Source organism: Mixophyes fleayi, chromosome 8 (genome assembly GCF_038048845.1).
Source record: "Mixophyes fleayi isolate aMixFle1 chromosome 8, aMixFle1.hap1, whole genome shotgun sequence".
Taxonomy (NCBI): Eukaryota; Metazoa; Chordata; class Amphibia; order Anura; family Limnodynastidae; genus Mixophyes; species Mixophyes fleayi.
This window is the reverse complement of record NC_134409.1, coordinates 21,749,676-21,773,619: the sequence shown is the minus strand read 5'-3', so window position 1 is coordinate 21,773,619 and position 23,944 is coordinate 21,749,676. Positions and strand designations below refer to the sequence as shown.

General features: G+C 37.3%; 1 protein-coding gene across 6 annotated transcripts in view; it reads right to left on the bottom strand.

The window, feature by feature from the left end:
* Window positions 1-7,657: 7,657 nt before the first annotated feature.
* Window positions 7,658-23,944, bottom strand: part of ELAVL4 (ELAV like RNA binding protein 4) — a 108,810-nt gene continuing 92,523 nt past the window's right edge. For all 6 annotated transcript variants that reach the window (XM_075182055.1, XM_075182051.1, XM_075182052.1 and 3 more), the window contains 5 exons: window positions 18,637-18,740; window positions 16,183-16,336; window positions 14,321-14,546; window positions 12,269-12,307; window positions 7,658-10,126 (listed from right to left, as the gene is read on the bottom strand). In XM_075182055.1, coding sequence (XP_075038156.1) covers window positions 9,799-10,126; window positions 12,269-12,307; window positions 14,321-14,546; window positions 16,183-16,336; window positions 18,637-18,740 — 851 coding nt within the window. In that variant the 3' untranslated portion in view covers window positions 7,658-9,798. The remainder of the gene's footprint in view (window positions 10,127-12,268; window positions 12,308-14,320; window positions 14,547-16,182; window positions 16,337-18,636; window positions 18,741-23,944) is intronic.

Sequence of the window (23,944 nt, the reverse complement as noted above, 5' to 3'; positions counted from 1 at the left end):
CCTAAAACTTTTGCACAGCACTATATATATATATATTATATATATATATATGTATACATACACATTGCGTAAGGTATATGTATATAAACTGGCCTTGGATTTGGGTTGCATAAAAGGAGTTCCCGTTTTTCACTACATATTTGTGCTATTTTTTTGCATATACAGGAATTGTATTGGATATTACTTCCCAGCCCTGCATTGTGAATTCACAAGATATGTGAATGTTACTGTTGGATTTGGTAGATAGATAGATAGATAGATAGATAGATAGATAGATAGGAGATAGATATGATATAGATAAATAGATATAAGATAGATAGATAGATAGATAGATAGATAGATAGATAGATAGATAGATAGATATAGATAGATAGATAGATAGATAGATATGATATAGATAAATAGATATGAGATATGAGATAGATAGATAGATAGATAGATAGATAGATAGATAGATAGATAGATAGATAGATAGATAGATAGATAGATATGATATAGATAAATAGATATGAGATAGATAGATAGATAGATACATAGATAGATAGATAGCTATGAGATAGATATATAGATAGATAGATAGATAGATAGATAGATAGATAGATAGAGATAGATAGATAGATAGATAGATAATAATGATAGATAGATAGAGATAGATAGATAGATAGATAGATAGATAGATAGCTATGAGATAGATAGATAAGATAGATAGATAGATAGATATGAGATTAATAGATAATAGATATGAGATAGATAGATAATACATAGATATGAGATAGATAGATAGATATGAGATGGATAGATAGATAGATAATAGATAGATACATAGATAGATACATAGATAGATAGGAGATGGATAGATAGATAGATAGATAGATAGATAGATAGATAGATAGATAGATAGATTGTAACTATGGGCATATATACTGTATGTGTGAATATCATGAGATAAAAGTCAGCCTACAATTGGGAGTATTTATTGGCTTCCAGTAAGGCAGCTGGGTGACTGATGTATCAGTGTACTCACTGGCTGTCAGGAGGCAGTTTAAATATCATTAATCATCTCTGTACAGGTCGTACAGCCGGGGCTGGCACACTCCACTGCCTTAATGTGACCAATAAACTGGTCAAGAAGGAAAATAAAATGTGTTTTATGTGTTCCATCTCATAGACAAGCGGAGATACACACTCATTAACACTTTCACTGTTAGGGAGGATGGTGACCTTATATTACCACGGTAGAAAGGTTCAAGGACCAGAGCTGGCAGGAAAGAGCAATGAAAGCTCACATTAGCTGGATGAGCAACACAGCATATTATATTGGTGTTAGATCCCTGACATTCAAGCTGTTCTTCTTTCAAGGTCACTGTTGAGTATTATGCTTTATATCTTAGGTTTGCAGCCAGGTTGAAGACCTGAATATAACAGTGCAAGTCGGTTTTATTGTTGACAGGTTAATAATAGGCTTGTAGTTTAGAACGAGCCCTTTCAGATACTGATTAGCGGTGATGTCAATGCTCAGACACTATAGAACAGGCAGTTCAGGTGATCTAAACTGCCCAAGAGGCTAAGTCACCCACAAATGATCGAGCCTCATGGAAAATAATGATAACAGGATATGGAGTGAAAATGATAACAGGATATGGAGTGACAATGATTACCAATCTAGGCAAAATGTTAGCCTTTAAAACAGTGAGGGGCGGCGTGAAATAGCTGGAGTGCCGCACAGCCATCACCGGGGCCACACAGAGGAAGGAGGAAGAGCACAGTGCTCTCCCTACTCCTCTGAGTATGCTGCGAGGTCTCCCTGCATTGTGCAGAGAAGGTCACATCATCATCATCATCATCATCATCATCACCATTTATTTATATAGCGCCACAAATTCCGCAGCGCTGTACAGAGAATTCACATCAGTCCCTGCCCCATTGGAGCTTACAGTCTAAATTCCCTAACAGAGAGACAGAGACACAGAGAGACAAAGAGAGACTAGGGTCAATTTGACAGCAGCCAATTAACCTACTAGTATGTTTTTGGAGTGTGGGAGGAAACCAGAGCACCCAGCGGAAACCCACGCAAACACGGGAAGAACATACAAACTTCTCACAGATAAGGTCACGGTCGGGAATTGAACTCATGACCCCAGTGCTGTGAGGCAGAAGTGCTAACCACTGAGCCATCGTGCTGCACATGATGCGGATGTCAGCTGCCCCTGTTTCGGCGAAGGCTCGGTGGACTGCTAGCACCCCGAGGAACGCCTGTTGCCCACTGCTGCTTTCAGGTCTCGTTCAGACAAGTGTTCTTAGATTTTGCTCATTCTCCATGGAGAAAGGAAAGTGATGAGAACGAGCTGCACTAAAGGGTGAGTTTTTCTGATTGGACTAATTCCAACAATAGTTACACCAACTTAAAAATGCTGATTACTGTAAGAGGCGACATTGAAGAGAAGAACTACAGACTTATCATAAAACTGACAGACACAATGTCCGACACACCTGATACATGACTGATATAAATGTGACTGAAGAAAACGCGGTCAGTGAGATTGCTGGATTTTACGTAAAATGGCCACAGTGAGATTGCCGGATTTAAGGCGGCAATGGGCGGACCTGCCACATGTATACATTATACAGGCGGCGGGTCGTGAATGGACAATCCATTTCACAAGTTGTATGTAGTCATTTTATTCTATTCATCGTGCTGCTCTGAATCCAACTTCATTTTCAAGTGTGTCTTTCTGTCTCCATCATCCTCTGTCACACTGTCAGACCAGTGTGTTCAAAAAGTCACAGAGCTAGATGTACTAAAGGGAGGTTTAATGAAACTGCTAGTTATAAATTTTGGGGGCAATCATTATTTATTGATTAAGGGGCAAAATTAATTTATAATTAACTTTTTGGGGGCAAAATGTATTTTTCATCATATTATATTCTATTTATTATATACTATTTTATTATATTATGGGGATATATGAATATATAATTATATTAACTGGGCAATACTATTTGATTGCTAATGGGGGCAATAATTATTTATGATGCGCAATGTGGCACTACATAGTGCCCCCATGATATAATAATTCAATAATATTGTCCCGTTTAATATAATGAAAAATAAAAATTTGCTCCACAAGATAATTATAAATTAATTTTGCCCCTTAATCAATAAATAATGATTGTCCCTATAATTTATATCTCAATTCTGCCTCCTCTTATGTTCTAAATGGCAAGACAGCTAAAACAGCATGGTTGAGTTTTCAAACCAATCAGAAACAGGTTTAGAAATCCTGTCTTTTTCCTGGCTGTTTTGATGGTGCTTAACTGTTTGCAATCCGCCACACATCACTGGGCATTTTACATTGCAGCCTAAAACCGTCCTATAGTAAATGCGTCGGTTTGGAGCACTAAACCGCTGGCGATGTATGGCAGTTTAAAACCCCCACCAAACCCAATTCTTTGCAAATTCTCCTGCTCAGATTATTACACTGTGTGGGTGGCCCGCGGACTTGCCGGATCCAACAAATATCGGTAAGTAAAGATTAGCCTTGACGAAGTGCTAGGCGAAACACCTCAGTGGGCCGCTCAGTGCACTTCAAGGTGGAAGGTGAATTTGAATGGTTTTAGTTATCTTCTAGATATCCACAACTAATGGCTGAAGGCTCTATCATGTACAATAAAATTAAGCTTTCTAGCACATCTCATTCTCTGCAAAACTCTCCATAGACCATTTATTTAATTAACCCTGTATCATAATAACATATATTTTGGGGATTTATTTCCAGATTACAATGTATTTTCTCAGAAATACATTGTTTTGCTACATATTGAGTCAGATTCCAATCCCATTTGGCACTAATGAGGATAAAAGGGATGTATGCATGTAATTAGTGACTTTGTGGCTAAACCTAGCTTTGTCATGATAAGAGTATTATAAAAACAGATCCTATAAAGCCAAATGTATTAAATGCCAGTGCTAAAGGTTTGTATTATAGGATAGTATATGACCAATCACACCTTGATTTGTACCTATCAGCCACCCTCCCACCAACTAGAAGTAGTTGGTAGTTTTGGGAGTACTCACCCCCATAGTACTAAACCGTATCAATAACACGGGACATTTGAAAGACATACCGCTCTGCGGTTTCTAATCTGAGACTCTGTCCAATCAGCAGCTGCGTTAGAATCGATCACAGCTCTGTATCCTCTTTCCCATCTTGTCCATGAGCGCCGGCAGTGTTGAGTTGGGGATAAAGGGAGTTGGTACAAATTAGTTTGTATTGAACATATGATTTACCAGTTGTAACGCTATTGCATTCCTTTTCACTTTACCCAGTGTTTCATAGAAGCGCTCCAATTGTATATAGAACAAACTGTAGTCTTTTGGATATTTAGCGCCCAGCTGCATGCCAAATCTACTTACACATCGGTGTACACAGGCGATTACTTTCCGCAGTGGAGAGTGCTAGACAAAATGCAAATTCTTAAACAGATCAAGTGTTTGCTTTTAAAGAAGGGTTTAAAGAAGAACAATTGCACTTTTGTGGAAGATATAAGTTCTAATTTGCATGATATCTGCCACAACCGTAAGTGCCATTGTCATTTTTAATTCATTAATAGCAACCACTTGATCTGTTTTAGCCTTTATAATTTATATAGCACTCTCCACTACTGAAAATAAGCCATTGCATTCTTGCAATTGTTTAGGGAGAGATCCTGTAATATCTTGTTGCTGAAATGTGATTGGTTTGATGTGGCCACATCCGTGTATTGCTAACTCTCAAGTTATCTTATCTATCCCCCTTTTCAAAGTGAATTGATGCTCTATTTGGGATGTCAACTTTGCCTTTAAGGAAAAATAAAAGATAATTTACTAAAGTGTAGAAAATGCTATCCAGCAATGGAACTGCTGCGATGCCATGGAGGTATTTTTGTGCTACTGTGTCCTATTTGGTTCAGCGCATGACTAAATATATCAAAATGTCAAAATGGCGGTGACCCCAGGGTGCACTGTACTAAAGGAGTCTAAGCACATCGGGGAGTTCCATGCTGAATGCGGACTAAGGACACACAAGCTCCACTTGTTGCAATAATGAAATCTAACATTGTGGAATTCTACAGTTGTGACAAAAACCTCAGACTACAGAAATGTGACATATAAAATAAAAACAGCTTTAATGTCCTTTTACTGTCATTGTATCAGAAATGAAGGTGCATTAAGTAGAATTTTGGTAGAAAAAACAAGAAAAGTTCAAATTAATTAAGGTGGTTTCCAAAAGTTTTCAAAAGTAAAAATTAGACAAGATTTTCTCATTTTGACATGTGCTGAAATGCAAATTCCTGCCTGGGCCCGCGGATCCTGCATATTGTCTGCACAGCGGTATAAAGTGGGTACATGTGTGTATGTAGTCATACAGGCGTCTCCACGCTAAACTAATTGTGCTACAGGTCTATAGATTTTGCAGTTACTACATTGGCCTTATAAAAAGTAAAAACACTTTAGTGAAAGAAACATCTAACCAAACCAAACTCTCCCTTTTGATAGCTATAATAATGGTGGGGTGATCCCTGATATGCTGCAGATGGGGTGTCCTATCCTCCCATGTGTCCTGGTTTACCATTACTCTTTTTTCTGGAATTCTAGTGCTCCTGAACTAACATGACACATGGGTATATCTTCCCATAAATGTACTGTTTTATTTAGCGCTATATAAGAAGCATGGGGTGACATCTATGAAACATTATGTCACACGAGATGTCATTGTTTTACATTCAAAACTTATGGGAGCCTAGGAGTCCCTAAACCTTACCATTGGCAAGAGGTGGATAAGGAGCTGTTCTATTCTTCAGGCTTTTATCACTGTTTGTAGAACGTGCAAAGACATCAGTAGGACAGCATCATTTTATTTGATGGCTCTTAGGCCGTTGGACCATCCCACTTCCTTTCTAAGTTCTCCAGACAGCAATGCAAGAATAGAAAGTTCGCCTGTTCATAACCGGAGATTCAAGACACGAAGCCCAATCATTCTAATAGTTAGGAAGAGGGAGGGTTTGTGTTAAGAATTTATCACAAGTCTGAATTTCCTTCCATAGATATTTCTAATGTATAACACACATACTCCGTTCCAATCAGTGGTGGGCATGGGAGTGTATGTGGTGGTATGCCTTACTGCGCCTTCTCCTACTGCCTTCATTGGAAAACTTCTAAATTACATCCACTTACATTCCCATTACATTTTTCATACCGCCACTTCTAAACTTCCATACTGCCTTGACAAATATACTTGAAAGTTTTGATCTAGGCACCATGCAAACATGTTAGTTTGCGCTTCCATGATTGAAAACAAATGTTTTGCTGTGTTGCACACTGAAGGACTGTACTACATCTTCTATCGCCATTACCACTCCATTGCACAGCTGAGTGTAAGTCCCTGATTGTTTTAAACATGTGAATTTGGGTATTTCTTCCAGTTGTGCTTTCGAGTTAAAATCAATTTCTAAAAGAGCTGAAAGAAATTAAGTGTTTTTATAAATTACCTAAATATGCCAAGCATAATTCCCTAGCTGAGAAGCTATGCCTATAAAAATGTCTTTGGTACTCCCGATCATTCAGTTTATTTTAATTATTAATCATTAATTTATTCATTAATGTAAAGCGGTTCTCCACCCAAAATATTTTTATCTACCTGACAAAATGTAATGACCAAATACTATTGTGAAGACACATGAAATGATTCTACACTGTCTCTCCCCTCTGTACTCTGCAGGTACCTTTGCCTCAAGCTCTGCTATCCATTGGTCTCTCCCGTTACTGTATGATGATTGACAGTCCCATCTCCTCTGCACAACATGACTGCCGAGAATGTCAATGCAAAACAGCAGAGGGAATTGGAGTGTCAAGACCTTCTCAATGTTGTTGAGTGTCACAATTCTGAAATATTTGTATTTATCGCAACCTAGTGCTGTTTTATTACGTTTGGCATACATTTCCTAAATTATAATCAAGTTTAAAATTAAAATATTACCGCTATAGATAAATTGCATTGAGCCTTTCTCAATATATTTTGCTGTCAAAGGATATACGTGTACTAATCAAATTATAAACTCTTCCATCATTTTAAAATTATGTTTCAGGTTATGTAACAAACCATATAAATAAATAAATGTTGCAATATATATATTTCTTTAGCAAAAAACCCTGTGGTTTACATGCATTATCTTGTTATGATGCCAATCATCTTAGTGTCTGTAGGTGTAAAGGACAAATGAAAAAAAGTTTAGTCAATGACTAAAAACTTTCCAAAAGAAAGGATATTTATAACTTCGTAAAGCATAATTGTATACACTATAATTTATTTAAACTATAATATTAACAGTCATTCTCTTTTGAAACATTAAACCAGGCCTGTCCAACCTGCGGCCCTCCAGATGTTGTGAAACTACAAGTCCCAGCATGCCCTTTGAGCTATCAACTGGTTGTCTATTGGCAAAGCATGCTGGGACTTGTAGTTTCACAACACCTGGAGGGCCGCAGGTTGGACAGGCCTGTATTAAACCATTAAACCAAATGTATTTTTTTTTCTTTATTATAAAACTTTCTACGTGGAGTGAAAACATTTTTAATTCCCTAAGTTTACTGTATGGAATAAAAAATACACAAAATAAGCACGTTATATATAACCATAACAACGTTTTATTACCATTAAGACTAAACTTGTATTGAAAAGATTTGATATAACAAGACAAGAAAAAGCAATAGCAAATTTTAACTATCAACTAGATTATGCATAGCGAGTAACTTTTCCTAGTACTCGGGGAAGAGCAGAACATTTTTTATTATGTTTTATTTTTTAAAATATAGAACGGTACAGAGCACAAACATACTAAAATTATCAGTGCACTGGATATGGGAGAGCTGATTCTTCCTTTCTCTTTTAGACTGTAGCTCTGTTCTTGTATCCATCAGAAGAACATTGAAAATAAAGACCCAGTTTTTTTTGCTGTTGTTGTTGTTTCTACTGTGCATTAAGAAAAAATATTCACGACAAACATGACAACATATCAAACAATATTTCTACACAAGTTACCTTGATACGCTTGTCAATCAAGTATTATAAGAAAAACATTTTTAAGACATATACAAACAGAACTAGCAAAGGAGTACAACTTAATAATAAATTAACAGAAATTAAAAAAAAATAACTTTATATATATATATTTATATTATATATACACGTACACGCACAAGAAATGACACAATAATATGCTTCTTCCCATAGTTTAAGTAAACAAATAAATAGACTAGCCAAACCTGCTATAATTGATATTGGCCAAATGCATTACATCAGCAATTAAATAAATACGTGTTGCAAGCAACATAAAACAGTGTTTTTAAAATGTGCCAACGCAGCCCCGTTATATTGGAATGGGCCGTAAAGTGAACTCAAACTCTTTTAACAAATTTAAAGCAAATGTTTTCTTTTATTATTCTAAACACATTACATTTAACTATGATACTAAGATATGTAAATGATTCCGTAGCACCTACTGCTCAAACTAAGGAAGTATTTGCCCCGCCCAACACAAAAAAACAAGTAAGTTTTCTTTTGTTCTGCAGATATCCCATACTGATGACTTAAAGAAAAAAATTGTCTTGCAATGCACCTCTTGCTTGATTTGGGTTTTGACTGTGTGGTTATTGGGGGACCTGTGTAGAACACTCTCCCTCACTCAATAGAATAGTTTGCAATATGCTATGAAAAGATACGAAGACCAACTGTTTGTAACCCACCTTTCAAAAAACATTCTACTAATCCAATTTAAAACATATCTTGTTCTCTAAAAAGTTACCAGTGCAGTATGTATGACAAAGTTGTCAATTTTCCCCTAAATTAGCCAGTCAAAATATTATTTTATTTTTTTCTCAAATCCAGATTCTCTTGTAAAAATTCTTTATATTTTATAAAAATAGATTTTTCTGGAAACCCATTTTCAGCAAAGAGACAAACTCTTTGGCAACATTGTTCGTTTATTTAAATTGTTTTGCGTCATCAGGTATTCCGACCTAAGCGGTCCCCTTAAGAATCTCCTTTCAACACCTAGTCAAGAAACAATACAATTAAATGCAAAAGTCATTATTTTTGATCCCTTTTTGCACAAACTTGCTATATTGTTTCTTTTTTTTATTATTATTATTCACCCTTTGAGTGTCAGAACCTTTGCTACATTCCCACACTAAAAGGGCTTTTGGAAAGGAGGCGGGGGGGAGCAGGTCACCAATCTGAAAGGACTCATTTGTGAACAAAAAAGAAAGCTGAAAAAGAAAAGAAAAAAAAAACTTTTTTTCTTTTCTTTATTGTATTACATTTGTAAAAATTGTTGTTGTTTTTTTTTCAAGTTTTTTTTTTAATTATTTTTTTTTCATTTTTTTTTACTTCTTCAAATGAACTCATGGTCATCTTAAAAACAGCCACCTTCAAAGAAGGCGTAAAACTAGCCGGCTGGGTTAAAAAAGCCCTGCTCATTGTAATCTATGTATATTATATTCAACGACGACAGCTATGAAAGAACATTCAATGCATCAAAGTTTTTTTTTTTTTTTAGTTATTTGTTTTTTTCTAAGCATTATAAAATCCTTTCCGGTTTATCACAGGATATCCAATGGTAATACTCAGGCAACACCGGCTTATAAAGTCCATGGTTGGTTATAAGCCATTGAGAGTCTGTTTTTTTGTTTTGTTTTTCCGTCTTCTTTTTGTTCGTGAACAGAATTTTTTTTTTTTAGGTTGATGTAGATAGGCTAGAAATTCAAGACTTGTGGGTTTTGTTGGTTTTAAAGGAAACTTGCAGAACTCTGTCTCCCAGACGGTAACCGTTAAGGCTGGCAATGGCCATAGCTGCTTCGTCATAATTGGTCATTGTGACAAAGCCAAATCCCTTGCATTTGTTGGTGTTGAAATCACGGATGACTTTGACGTTGTTGACTGCACCAAATGGGCCGAAAAGCTGCCACAGGACGCTCTCATCTGAGTCAGGAGAGAGGTTGTAAACAAAGATACACCAGCCTGTACCCGTGTGGCCGGGGATGTTCATTCCCACCAGGCTCGTCATGCCATCGATGGTGATCGGAGAAAACCTAGATGGAAGAGAGGCGAGAGGTCATCAGCAAGGTGAAAAAAAATCTCCCCCCGGAAAAAAGTTAGGAAAATAGCCAAAGGAAAAAAATGTGTTAAACACATGAGACGATTTTAGTGATGGGAAATGTGTCAAATAATTAAACAAAATCATAATAATAATAATAATAATAATAATAATAATAAAAACGCAAGTATATAATTTCTACATAACGCTCATAAATAAATGGTACATCTATCGATTGTGCTCCATACGTACTATAACATCACCTATTGTGTGGCTTGCTGTAATACTTAAATTGTGGTGTTTCCTAACATAGTACAAATGTTTTTTGAAGTATAAAATTATAACCTAGGTCAATGAAATACAAATCTGATTTTTTGATAGGAGCTCCAAATACGTTTCGATTTAGTGGTCATTGCTTGCTCTAGATCTGTACTTTCAACTGGATTGACTTTTTTTTTTCTATAGGTCAGTCTCTGACAACTATGGACGTATGCCAGTCACTGGCTTGGGTCACTGAAATGTATTCACAGCTACAGCAATAAATTGTTTTATGCAGGGGTGGATATTTTAGATCATGGTTAGACAACCTGCCGCTCTCCAGCTCTCCAGACGAGAACGCTCAGCAGGCCACGGCAATGTTAAAAATATGATGTCGTGAGTTGTCAAAGAAAATACTGGGAATTTGCAAGCCCACGTTAATTTATTAATAGATCATTTGATGACCACATTAAAGGGGTGTATTGGATTTTATTTCCAGACCACAATAAGGATATCTTGCTAGTCAAACATTTTGTGTATCTCTCTTAAATGGGATACTTGCAGAAGCAATGGTTGTTACAGTATACATACAGCAAGATTGGAGACATACTTGTCTTAGAGCTTGTGTAAATAAAACAATCAAATAAACCAATATAAAAATGTTATAGTCATTAAACCTGTAAATGAAAGAAAGCTCTCAGGCAGTTAAGGCGCTCACATACACGGATCATTCAATTTCATCCGGACAAAGGGCCGATAATACAGTGTCGCCTTATTTCTTGTTTTGTGCTATGTGATTGTGAGGGGAGAGTGTAGGGACTGTACCATATAGGGACTATATGATTTGTAATTATGATGAAAATAAAGTTTTACTGTTTATTTTTATCATCATTATGCATTATCATGAATTAAATATTTACTGATTAATTCTGGTCAGCCTTAACACAGATTAAGCCCTGACTGGCAATTCAGAGACATATTTGGCATGGCTACCCAGTGCATTGATAGCAGAATAAGATTTGGCTAAATTGACTCTATATATATCTGGTGAACTATATAAGACTATGCTGTTAGTAGCTAATAGGGGACACACGGTGTTGGCTTTTTCTGATCACAGTATCTGGAATAATTACTGTTCGTACATTTCAACAGCAGAAGCAGCTGATATGCTCATTTAAAGTACCCCTGTCACCTACATAACGTCACGGCAGCCATTTTGTCAGCCGAACAATTATTCACGACAATGCAGCCTATCCATTCACTAGGGACTTTTTACTTTACGCCTCAGACATTAGCTCCTAGTAAACTGACAGGATGAATATGTTTAAAGCCCAAAAAATGTCTGCCTCCCACGTGTGTAGGTTATGATGATAGTTTAACAGAGGCCCATATTGGAAAACACCTATATTTGTTATAGTCGTATATATTAAAAGGGGGGTAAGATATAAAATTAGCCTAAAATGGTATGTAATATCATTATTTTAGAACTAATTAAATATGGTGTACAAAACTGATTGTAGTATCTAATGGGTAAGTAAGTATTCGCTCTTAACTAAGCTGCATAGAAATGTTTATCTGCCAGTGTAACTGAGGCACCTTAACTGCGACTGTAGCCCACCTGTGGATAAAAACAAGATGGTGAAAAAAATAAAACAACACAATGTATTGGCGTCTTCATAAAAGAAAACCAACAGTCCCAACTCAAAAGAACAGAATCTCACATGCTGGTGGGAAAAAAAGAGCAATTAAACAAACACAAATAAAGTTAGTGAATTGAAAAAAAACAAAAAAAACCCAACAAAACAAACAGAAAAGAAATAAATTATAGCATCAATCTGTGCCAACATGGACAGCTGGCATTCTGTGAAATTCTAATTACCTCTTAACGCCATAGGCCATATTAAGCAAATTGTCCAGCCTGAAAGAGAAGGAGTGTCTTTGGGTTAATGTCTTACAGATGGTAAGAGCGCTCAATGGAGCTGTTATTAATGACGTCCCTTTTCAACAGAAAGACAAATCTTCTACCACTTGATTAGGCTGCTAACGCTCTAGCCTGTAGGAGTCAATCAAGCAGCATTTTATACTCTGACAAACCTCCAGAAATGTTACAGGCTGTCTTTTAACTCCTACTCTGCTCAAATACAGTGAAAAAAATCAGAATATATGTGTGAGCTGGGTTTAAGATAGGCCTGACTAACCTTTGGCTCTCCAGGTGTTGTGAAACTACAAGCCCCAGCATGCTTTGCAATTAGCTAGCCCGCTGATAGCTGGCAAAGCATGCTGGGACTTGTAGTTTTATTTTACACCTGGAGACCACACAGGTTGGATAGAACTGGTCTACAAGATCTCTATGGTCAATTGTGAGGACAGTCACGGAAATAAGGCCTTGTCCTGCTTGTGTAGTCAGTCCGTGGCCGGTACGTTTTAACACTACCACTCAATGATGCAGCCTAAATACAGAATCACTAACACACCTGCAGTATTGCCAACAAGCAGTTTCTGTTGCTACATATAGAAATATGATACAAGCAATCAGGGCAATTCAAAAGCGGTTTAATATGTATAGGAAGGAGCTTTTTTTCTGTGTCACAGAATTTTGTTGGTTTTCTGGAAGAAACTGTAAGCTTAAAGTTGGTAAGAGCAACCTCCGTAAATTAAGTTATTAACTGATAAATCTAGTGCATTCTTTTCTCTAAATAATTGGATCTTGCAGTAAGATGTATATAAAAATGACATGCTAAAAAGAAATATATTGTATTTTACGCTCACAGTCAAATGGAGCATCCCTACCATGATTGCATTTGCCTTCCCCTGAAAATACAATTTTTTACTGTCTAAACCGCTTTAGTGACGGCTAAAAATGAGTGAATATGTAAAAATGTGCAAAACAGACGCACCATCTACCATCAGTTTGTCTATTACTTCTTATAGTCCAAAAATGTTAATTATATGTAATGCCTGAATTGCTCCCTGATCGACAGAATATAATGGTTCGTTCATTTGGGACCTCAGCTGTCAGCATCAAGATGATTTAGGCAGGAGAAGGTTTCTCCGTTTCTGGAACAGCTTCAGATTACAGAATGTTACATTTTTGGAGGGTTTGAGGCAACTGTGTGTGTGGGGAGAGGAGTGGGAATGAAGAGGTGGGTGTTCACCAAAAAATAGTTATGCATTTAGAAAGAAGGCCAGCAATAATTAATCTGTTTTTCCAGACAGTGCATGCTCACATATAAAAAATGATGGCAGGTAAAGGTTTTCAGCTATTCGGCTCTCTGAAGCACCACAGGAGAATATTGGAGAGAGGCTGATCAATACCTTCTGAAACTTGGCAGAAGATTAGTTCTCAGCCTTGAATAAAATGGGCCTTTGAGCGGTTTTGAGTGAATAATCAATCTATCTTACACAGAGATAAGGAGACACCCTCACTTATACTGTATTAACCCCCTTTTCACTGAAAAAAAAAAAAGCCATTCGCCTCTCTGGCATCAACAAAATTAACCCTGCCGATCCCGGAAGGGCATCGATCAATATATTAACGCAGGGCTATTTTGCAGAGGAAATTGTCATTTCGTCGTACAACAGTGCATTGGTATTATGCGTTATTTATAGTATGAATACAGCACATCCAGACATTCTGGTCTCTATTTACATATTTTCCAGCCAGCAGTACAGTAAGCAATCGTTTACCATAAAGATAAGGAAACTAGCCAACAAATCAATGACGGAGGATAGAGATATCAGCATAAACAACCTCCCGTACTGTCGTTACATATGTCTCACCAAGTTCTGTTGCTCTCAGATGGGATTTTTTTTTACTGCAAGTAATGAAATCAAACATGGCTGATCTATTAGAAACTGCTTATGTATTTAAAAGGAAGAAAGAAAATGTAACAACTTTAATTTAACATAATGATGCATTTCTAGTCTTTACCTGAACCGCTGCGCCTGGTGGTGGAGAGGGCCGGGATAACGCCTGTTGGGGGACTGATATAGTTGCGAGAGTAGCGCTTGGCTGGTTTTCTGACTTGGGTTGTTGGCGAATTTCACAGTTATCGGTTCAGTTGCTCCACTTGGCTTTTGTCCATTCAGACCCTTTATGGCTTCTTCTGCCTCTATCCTCTTGTCAAAACGGATAAAACCCACTCCCCGAGACACGCCTGCAGAGGGAAGCATCTGGCTTAAATATCATTACAATAAAAATAACTATTTACAGGTTTTCCTATTACTTCCTGCTCCGTAAAAAGCCACTATCCAATTTTGCATTTATCAGACATGCAACCTCGGCATCATCATCAATTATTTATATACCGCCAACATATTCCGTTACAATTGGGGACAAACATAGTAAACTAATAAACAAACTGGGCAAAACAGACAAACAGGTGAGAATGTCCTGCTCACAAGCTTACAATCTATGGGACAATGGGAGTTTGACACATGAGGCTAAGTCTACATTTTGCATTTCGGCCCAGCCAGGCTGCAAAGGTAAAACTGACTCATAAGCTAAATGATCCTGTCACACAACAATGTTGGTCAGTGGGTAGTTGTCTTGTGTGAAATTGTGTAACAGGTGGTAATAGGGTAAGGTAGTGAGGCTAAGAGGGTGGTTGAGGAATATTATAAGCTCGTCTGAAGAGGTGGGATTTCAGAGAACGCTTGAAAGTTTGTAGACAAGAGGAGAGTCTTATTGTGCGAGGGACAGAATTCCATAGAGTTGGTGCAGCCCGCCTAAGGCAGCAGCATTCAGAAGGAAAAGGCGTTACATTGCTTTACGCTCATTATATTTCCTTTTCATTTATTTATTGCCACTTGGTTATCAGCAATTTAGAGCATATTTAGTTACATTGTTGATCGGTTGATAATTCCATGTAGGAGTTTTGTAACTTGACCACTGTTTAGCACTGTCCCATTGAATTCTATAGATGAACACCTTTATAACGCAGTATAGAAATCAGATCCCATATTAATACATACAAATATGCTGAAGACTATGTTTCCTTGAAGAAAATCACCTTTGTATATCTGTTCTAGAGCTTCAAGTGAAACATAACATGAAAATAAATCTGGTATTGATGTCAGGTATATTTTCCCTTTCACGCTAAAATGGTAAAAATAACATAGTAGTCTGACATTAAAACTAACCTATTACTTACACAATGCCATTAAAATGCTCTCACACTGAATGGTACAAAGGAAAATCTGAGTTGATTGACAGAAGCTCAGAGTCCAAAAGCACATGACCTTTCAGCCCTGCCCTAAAGCCATTCCTGCCGTTGTACAACAGACAACTGTGGCTCAGGAGAATTTGTGAACATTTGTTTGGTGTCTACAAAGCAAGGAATACATTTGAAATAAAAATCTGAAATGAAACCAAGGTTATATTTCCAGGACAATGAAGTAATGTAACAAAATATGTAGAAACAACGTCCTTGGAAACACAGATAAACAAAAATATGTGTTCATTTTATGCATTTTACTTAATGTGCTCTCGATAATATTTTGTAAGATAATGATTCAATTATCTGAAACGAAACACACAATTTTGTTTATATATATATATATATATATATATATATATATATATATATATATATATCATTTGAGATTATACAAACTGTTGTCATTTAGGCAAGTGCAAGCCACCATCTTTTTGCAAGCACAAATTAACAAAGATGCATAAAGTTTCTATGATGAAAAGGGAGAAACCTTAAATCGGCATCACTGCCTATTCATATTTATTAATCTGTTCAATATTTCACTGCTATTAACCTTTAGTTGTACCACGTCACCCACCTGTGACTTGATCCACTAAAATTCTTGAGGTGATGATGCGTCCATACTGTGAAAATAACTGCTCCAGTTCCTTCTGCGTCATGGTTTTTGGAAGGCCGCTAACATATAAGTTAGCATCACGGATTGATGCGGAACTAGGACGGGCATAGGAAACCTGACAAAAATAAATGGAAACATTTGGTCATCAATTGCTAAATATTCGGTCTTCTCTGATCAATACTTGAAGGGTAACAATCAGTGAACATTACATATGTTCTAGGTTTTGTAAAATAAACTCCTTTTCCTAATCGGCTGCCTTCCTTTCTACGATGGAATGACATTCGAACGAGCAAGTGACAAATTTTGACACTGAGATTCTAAAACGTATCATTACAGTTATAGGCAAACTGAGGGGGGGAGGGGGGGGGGGGGTTTCCTAGTGCCTGGAAACCCCCTTCCAAGCCTGGGGCACTGTATAATTGTGGTGTCCGGACCCTGCCCCCGCTTCACACGGCTCTGCTTGAAAAGGGAGAGCTGCGTGCACCTTGCAGTAGTCCATGCAGCATTGCCCATGTATATTATGGGGATAGGAAGAGTTGGAGAGCAGCCAAGCATTGTCTAAAATGATAGCTCCGTCCCCATGCATGCTGGTCACGCCAACTGGAGGCGTGGTGTGGAAACCCTCCTCTACAAATCCTGCGTTTGCCCCTGACATTCACTATCATAATGGAAGGTTGACAAGGTTGCAGGGAGGTTCTACAGGATGCTGATCTTAGGCCAGATCTCAAGTTCAAATCCACCTCTACAGAGGAGGTATTTTTTTACAGGGTTCTGCTGTTGTAGAGGAAGGAAGATCTAAGTGAGGGTCTCCTAAATACAGATGCAATGGGTGGGATATTCATTGTTCAGATTATCCTTTAAGGCTCTTAATTATCCTTTAAGACTATTAAAATTAGAAATTGTTGTTTAAAAAAAATATTATTTCTTTAAAACACTTGAGTTGTATTTGTTTATAACAAAGATTAATAAGAAAGAATCAATTTAAGAATGGGAACAAGATATTTCACATACAGTTTATTAGTTGCCTGGTTAAGTTTGGCATAGATACATTTTATCTTTCATAATCCATCTCACAGTAAATTGTATGGTTATTATTTTTATTTTGTCTGAAAATACCGGAAATCATAAAAAGACAGATAAGCTACAGGAAAAAAAGTATTGCCATATTGCTGATATGCAGGAGAGCCCCCATAACATACATTAGGTCCACTCCCCCCAAATACAAACGTTCTGATTCCTTCTTTTTCTGTTCTGTGTTTTAAAAATAGCTGTTGACTCAACACGGAGAATGTGACTAATGTTAAATTCAGCAGAATGGATAAAGAGAGACAAACTTGCAGTTTTGTGTGATTGGCTGAATGTGGGTCTTCTAATTCACCGCTCACAGTAACTGTAAATACGGCTTGTAAAAATCAGTCCTGGAAACATGTATTTCATATGTCATTTGTAGGTCAAACACTGCTTTGTAATTTCAGCTTATAGTCTGCAGAAACTGCCGTAGCACTGGATAGCAACAACAGCAGCAAGCGGAGAAGGGGTTAATTTAATACACCATGTATCACAATTTTTTTTTGACCTAAAGACTAAAAACTGTTCCACGCAATAGACTTATTTAGGTAATGTGGAAAAATTTTTAACATTTTTTTTAAAACCAGGTTTAATCTCTCCAATAACTGGATTTGAGACCTCAAGATTTTTAAACTGCATAAAGGCTAGATATTACTGAAATGATCATGTAGACTGGAAGTTCTTAACCTATAGGTCAGGGTCCAAAGTCATTCATACTTGGTTCCCATAATCCTCTCTTTGCACTTAATGTTCACTGCCAACTAATAATCTAATTTGCAATGTTCTTATTAATTGCAGGTGAATACATTTACATATTTTATAGCCTACTTAATTTGTGAACAACAGTGATGTCATTAAGAGTAAATACATTATGAATGAAAAAAAATAACAAGTGCAAGAGAAAGACCCAGCCTAATTTGATGTGATGTAACGTTAAATCCCCAAGCCTACACTGTTGTTTAGCAAAGTAGAAGACGGTATTGTATAAACATTAACTTCCTTATAAAGGAATTGTTCATAGGAACATGTTTCTGTCGACTAGTGAGAGATCCTGACCAGGAGGTGTTGCCCATAGCAACCAGATTTTAGCTATCATTTTCTAGAACATTATAGATACATGTAGCTAGACTCTGATTGGTTGCTATGGGCAACACCTCCACTTTTTAGAAGGTTTGATAAATCTACCTCAGTGTCTCAAATACAGGGCACTGTCCTATGGCAATGATGTACAACAATGCATTATATTATTCCTTATAATTCAGTGACTGTCACACTGTTACTAATGTTAGTCCAGTTACAATTGGTGGTATCACTATGTTCTGACTCTTCCCCTAAATATTACCTCACCTTGATGGTTTTGGTTTGTAGTCTGAGTCCATTTAAAGTGTTAATGGCTTTTTCTGCATCCTTTGGATCAATGTAATTAACAAATCCATATCCTAGGCTCTGCCCTAGATGGGAAAAGAAACAGGCAAATTAGGGACCAATCATTGTATGAGCTGTTGTACGATTTACATAGAAATGATCTTCACTAAGGTCAAACCTGTTCTGAAGGTCAAAAGCTCTTTTTTTTGGTACACAGATATTAAACATCTACACACTGATCTAGTTAAACATGCAAATATGTTCTTGATGGGTAAATATCACCAGTATAAACATTTTGAACATGTCATATAAAATCATATGTTATTAAGTATGTATTTAGTAGAAAAAAAGTGTGGTTTTAATGGCATTTATTGGCTTGTTGCAACGCATTATTAGTAAGTTAGTGTCTACAGGAAGCTTCCAGTCATAGACTAAACTGCATTATTCTAAAATGTTCCCACGTGGTCCTATTTATTGCACCTGTGTATCAGTGAGAACACCTGAAAACTGGGTATTGCTGCAGATCTTATAACATAACCCATTTCATGTTGCATACATCCCTCGGCTGCCATTGTGGTATATTTTCCAGTTGCTGTAACCTTCTCAGAATTAACTGAGGAAAATAATACACCTTTCAGGTGAATTAATTCAGAATAGGTTACTGCAATCACCAGGAAATGGAAGAATGGGTGCAGATTGTCACAGAAAAACTGACAAATTGGGTTTATTGAGAGGGGTGGTACTAACCGTGGAAGGAGGATTGACTATGATGTGACATATAGAATTTTGCATAGTGCTCTCTGATGACTTTTCTCTCTCTCTCCGCACACAGAAGTGTGTGCTGCGCCTCTTGTGAGTCTGATGTAGAGTCGGACGCAACGCATCAGTGCAAAAAGCACTTTTAGCCAAGGATCCATCTCAATGTTTACTCAGAGTGAGACAGATCTCCCTCTGGCACCTCTCTGCGCTTAGAGAGGAGGGATGAGGAGGGTAGCTGGCGAGCCTAGCAATGTAAAGGTGGGTTCTCACATTTTACATGCTATGCTGAGTTGAAAGCAGCCGCAGATAGGTCTCTAGGAGACGTATGTTTTGCGGGTGCTTTCTGCTGGTGAAACAGACCTTGCAGTATTAAAAAGAAAAAAACAAGTAAAAAAGTAACTACACTTTTAGAAAAAATGTGCACCCCCTCCCAAACATCATAACCAACCCTTATGCTGTTGGGAAGGAGGGGAGCACATTTTTTTCTTTTACATTAATGAATTAATTTATTTACAGGGCTGCTGTGACTGATACACTTAAGTGTATCATGCCCACCGGCCCATAAGGCAGATAAAGGGGGGTGTTTGTGTTTGTGCAATCTGCATAGTATTCTGAGTCTATAGATCCGCGCCACTTGGAATCCTGGGTAATTTACGGAATGCAATATACACTTACGATTGCAGTGTAAAGTGCATGTGACTCTACATCAGGCCCTGGCTGCATATCATAAATGACCTCTAACGAAGTTAATAACTGTATCTGTGCAAACAAGGAAAGACTTCTAAGAGATACCTGAAAACATTTAGATGCTCAATTTGTATCATTAAAAACAAATTAGTGCAACACATTATTCCGTTCTCTTTACAGCCTACGCATTTCGTCTCTCACCTCCTCAGCGGCTCAGCGAAATTTTGGACGTTTAAAAAAAAAGACAAAACTGTAATGTATTTGTCACCACTGTTTGGTTACATATAATTTATTACTGGTTAAAAGAGCATTAACAGAAGTGGTAACAGATTTGTCCCCATCCAACATCGGATATTTCAAATATAATTTAACAATATAACACCCATTTTGCTTCCGATAAGTAAACACTCCTATGGCCGTTTCACTTCTACCTTCCCAATAACATCAATGTTAGCAGTTTGCATGATGTTAAATAACCATTGGGGGTATATAAATCAGTATTTAGTGGCAATTATTTCAATGGTTAATCCGCTAAGAAATAGTGACATGCTATGACCCATCAGTGCAATGGCACTGGGACAGGTGCCCCTGCAGGCAAATATCAAGATGTGCAACTTTCTATAATATAAATGTCTAGTGGCGTGTGTTAGTCTGTCTATCTGTGTGTGTGTGTGGAAAAAATAAAACCAAGCTGCAGTGCCACCTGCTGGGCGGAGTTATACACTGACCTACTAAATTCTTAGTGTGTGTGGGAAAAAAATTCAGAAAGGGCTGAAATTTGGTATACTAAGATGTTTTTAATTTGTTAATTTATTTTGTTAATTGTTAAAAGTGTTTATAAAGATTTAAAAAAAGATATATATATTTCTTGAAGGAGAAGTGACAGTTGGGAGTGGTTGGTGCTTGCCAGGGGTGACAGTGGGGAGTGGTTGGTGGTTGAGGCCTGGGCTATGGCCCAAATGCATGACAAGAACCTTTTTAACACCTTAAGTAGCTTGATTTGACTAGAATGCATGAGTATCATGCACGGGTTAACTTGTTTCTTCATATGTAGCCATTGCAATGGACTACCAGATGTTCTGTCTACAGCAGCTTGGCCCTGCTAAATACAGTGAGTTGTGGGGGGCTGGAGGAGAAGGACCCCAACCAACAGTACAGTTATTGGGAAGGGAGTGGATTTAGTAAACTTCTTAAATAAAGTATTTTTTAAATACTACAATGTATCTAAAAATCTAATGTTTCCATTTCAGGTTAGCTTCATATAGACAATGCACTGTAAAACGTGTAGATTTATTATCTTTACGGTATAAACATATTTATGAATTATGTAGTCTCTGCTATTCCTTAAAAAAGAAAACAAAACATATTGTCTATAGTCATCACATTTCAACAATAAATAAATTCTTATGTGCTTTATAAATAATTATTATACAATGTATATCATTCCTATAAGCTTCCTGGTATATAACAAGAGTAGAAACAATTTATTGCTGTTCCCAAATTTGGGAAAGTCTCATTGGGCCTTTAAACTGGTTCCTAAAGTGAACTGTTTCTTAATTAAGCACTTTATCCGTTATATGTGTTTATTTACTTCACAACTGCATTCAGTTTCTAGGAACAAAGGACACTACATTTATCCAACCTGACCCAACTACAGGACATGACCATAATACAATTTATTACACTCAATACAGACAGAGAGCACACATCTACCCAACCTGACCTAACCACAGCATATGATCATCGTAATACAATTATACACTCTATACAAACATAAGACACTACATCTACCCAACCTGACCTGACCACTGGACATGATCATAATACAATTATATCACACTTTATATAGACGAAGGACACTACATCTAGCAAACCTGACCTGACTACAGGACATGATCATAATATAATTATATTACACTTTATACAGACACAGAACACTACATCTACCAACCTGACCTAACCACAGGATATGATCATCGTAATACAATTATACACTCTATACAGACATAGGACACTACATCTATCTAACCTGACCTGACTACTGGACATAGTCATAATATAATTATATTACACTCTATACAGACACAGCACTACATCTACCCAACCTGACCTAACCATAGGATATGATCATCATGAAACAATTCTATTACACTCTATGCAGAGCGAAAAGCAATTATAGGACTCTACAACTACTCTCATGAAATGACTCATGGTTCCAGTGATCGTGAGTATCCTCTACTTGGGCACATGATTGTAGACTATGAAAATCCTTTAAAAAAGATGATAGAAGAGTTTGTACCACACAGTAAGTCCTTCTCAGATGCCCTAAATTGACCACTGGACATGATCTTAATATAATTCTATTTCACTGTATACAAAAATAGGACACTACATCTATTCAATCTGACCTGACCACTGGACATGATCATAATACAATTCTTTTACACTCTATACAGACATAGGACACTATACCCCCAACATGACCTGACCACTGGACATGATCATATTACAATTCTATTACACTCTATACAGACATAGGACACTATACCCCCAACATGACCTGACCACTGGACATGATCATATTACAATTCTATTACTCTCTATACAGACATAGGACACTACACCCCCAACATGACCTGACCACTGGACATGATCATATTACAATTCTATTACACTCTACACAGACATAGGACACTACACTCTCCACATGACCTGACCACTGGACATGATCATATTACAATTCTATTACTCTCTATACAGACATAGGACACTACACTCTCCACATGACCTGACCACTGGACATGAGCTTATTATACTTCTATTACACTCTATACAGACATAGGATACTACACCCCCAACATGACCTGACCACTGGACATGATCATAATACAATTCTATTACACTGTATACAGACATAGGACACTACACCCCCAACATGACCTGACCACTGGACATGATCATACTACAATTCTATTACACTGTATACAGACATAGGACACTACACCCCAACATGACCTGACCACTGGACATGATCAGAATATTATTCTATCACACTATACACAGGTGTAGAACACTACATCTATTACATTTACTAAAAACATATAATGCTACACTTACCAAACAAGGACTAATCCCTGAATATGATCATAATACAGCTTTGTTACACAAAAGGTCACAAACATGATTAACTTCTAGGCATGATCATAGTACAGTTTGACTGCATTTTAAAACTCATATTTAAACAATTTCAGATACTTAGACATTATCGACTTTCCCACGCCCCCCTACAACATTTATAAAATTTTGCTTTCAATTTCTGTCTTCCTTCTGTGCATTTCGAAGTGTATCAATTACCTGCTCGATAATATATTTACATGGCTGAATAAAGAAGGAAGATAAAGCAACGTATTTAGTAAATGTTGCAGGAGCAGTGGCGCACGCAGGGGGGTTTCTGGGTCTCCAGAAACCCCCCCCCCCCTCCGCTAAGTAAGTGCCCACCATAGTGTCACTGTCCTATACAGCAGCCACGGCGCGTCAAAGAAGCGTCCGCGGCGGTGCTGTGTTGTATAAAGCACCGCCGCAGACGCTTCATAGACAGCGCCGTGGCTGCTGTATAGGACAGCGCTGCCGAAATGGAGCTGCTGCGCATGCGCCCTCTCTCGCGTATTTTTTTTTTTTGGGAACCCCCCCCCCCCTGACAATCCTGCGTGCGCCCCTGAGAGCATGTACAAGTCAATATATTAAAGTCAACTAAAGGTGGCCACCCCCTTTATAAATATGTGCAGCACACCTAAAATATTTATTTGTCCTCCACTGATGCCTATAAACATTTTCAATTAAATAC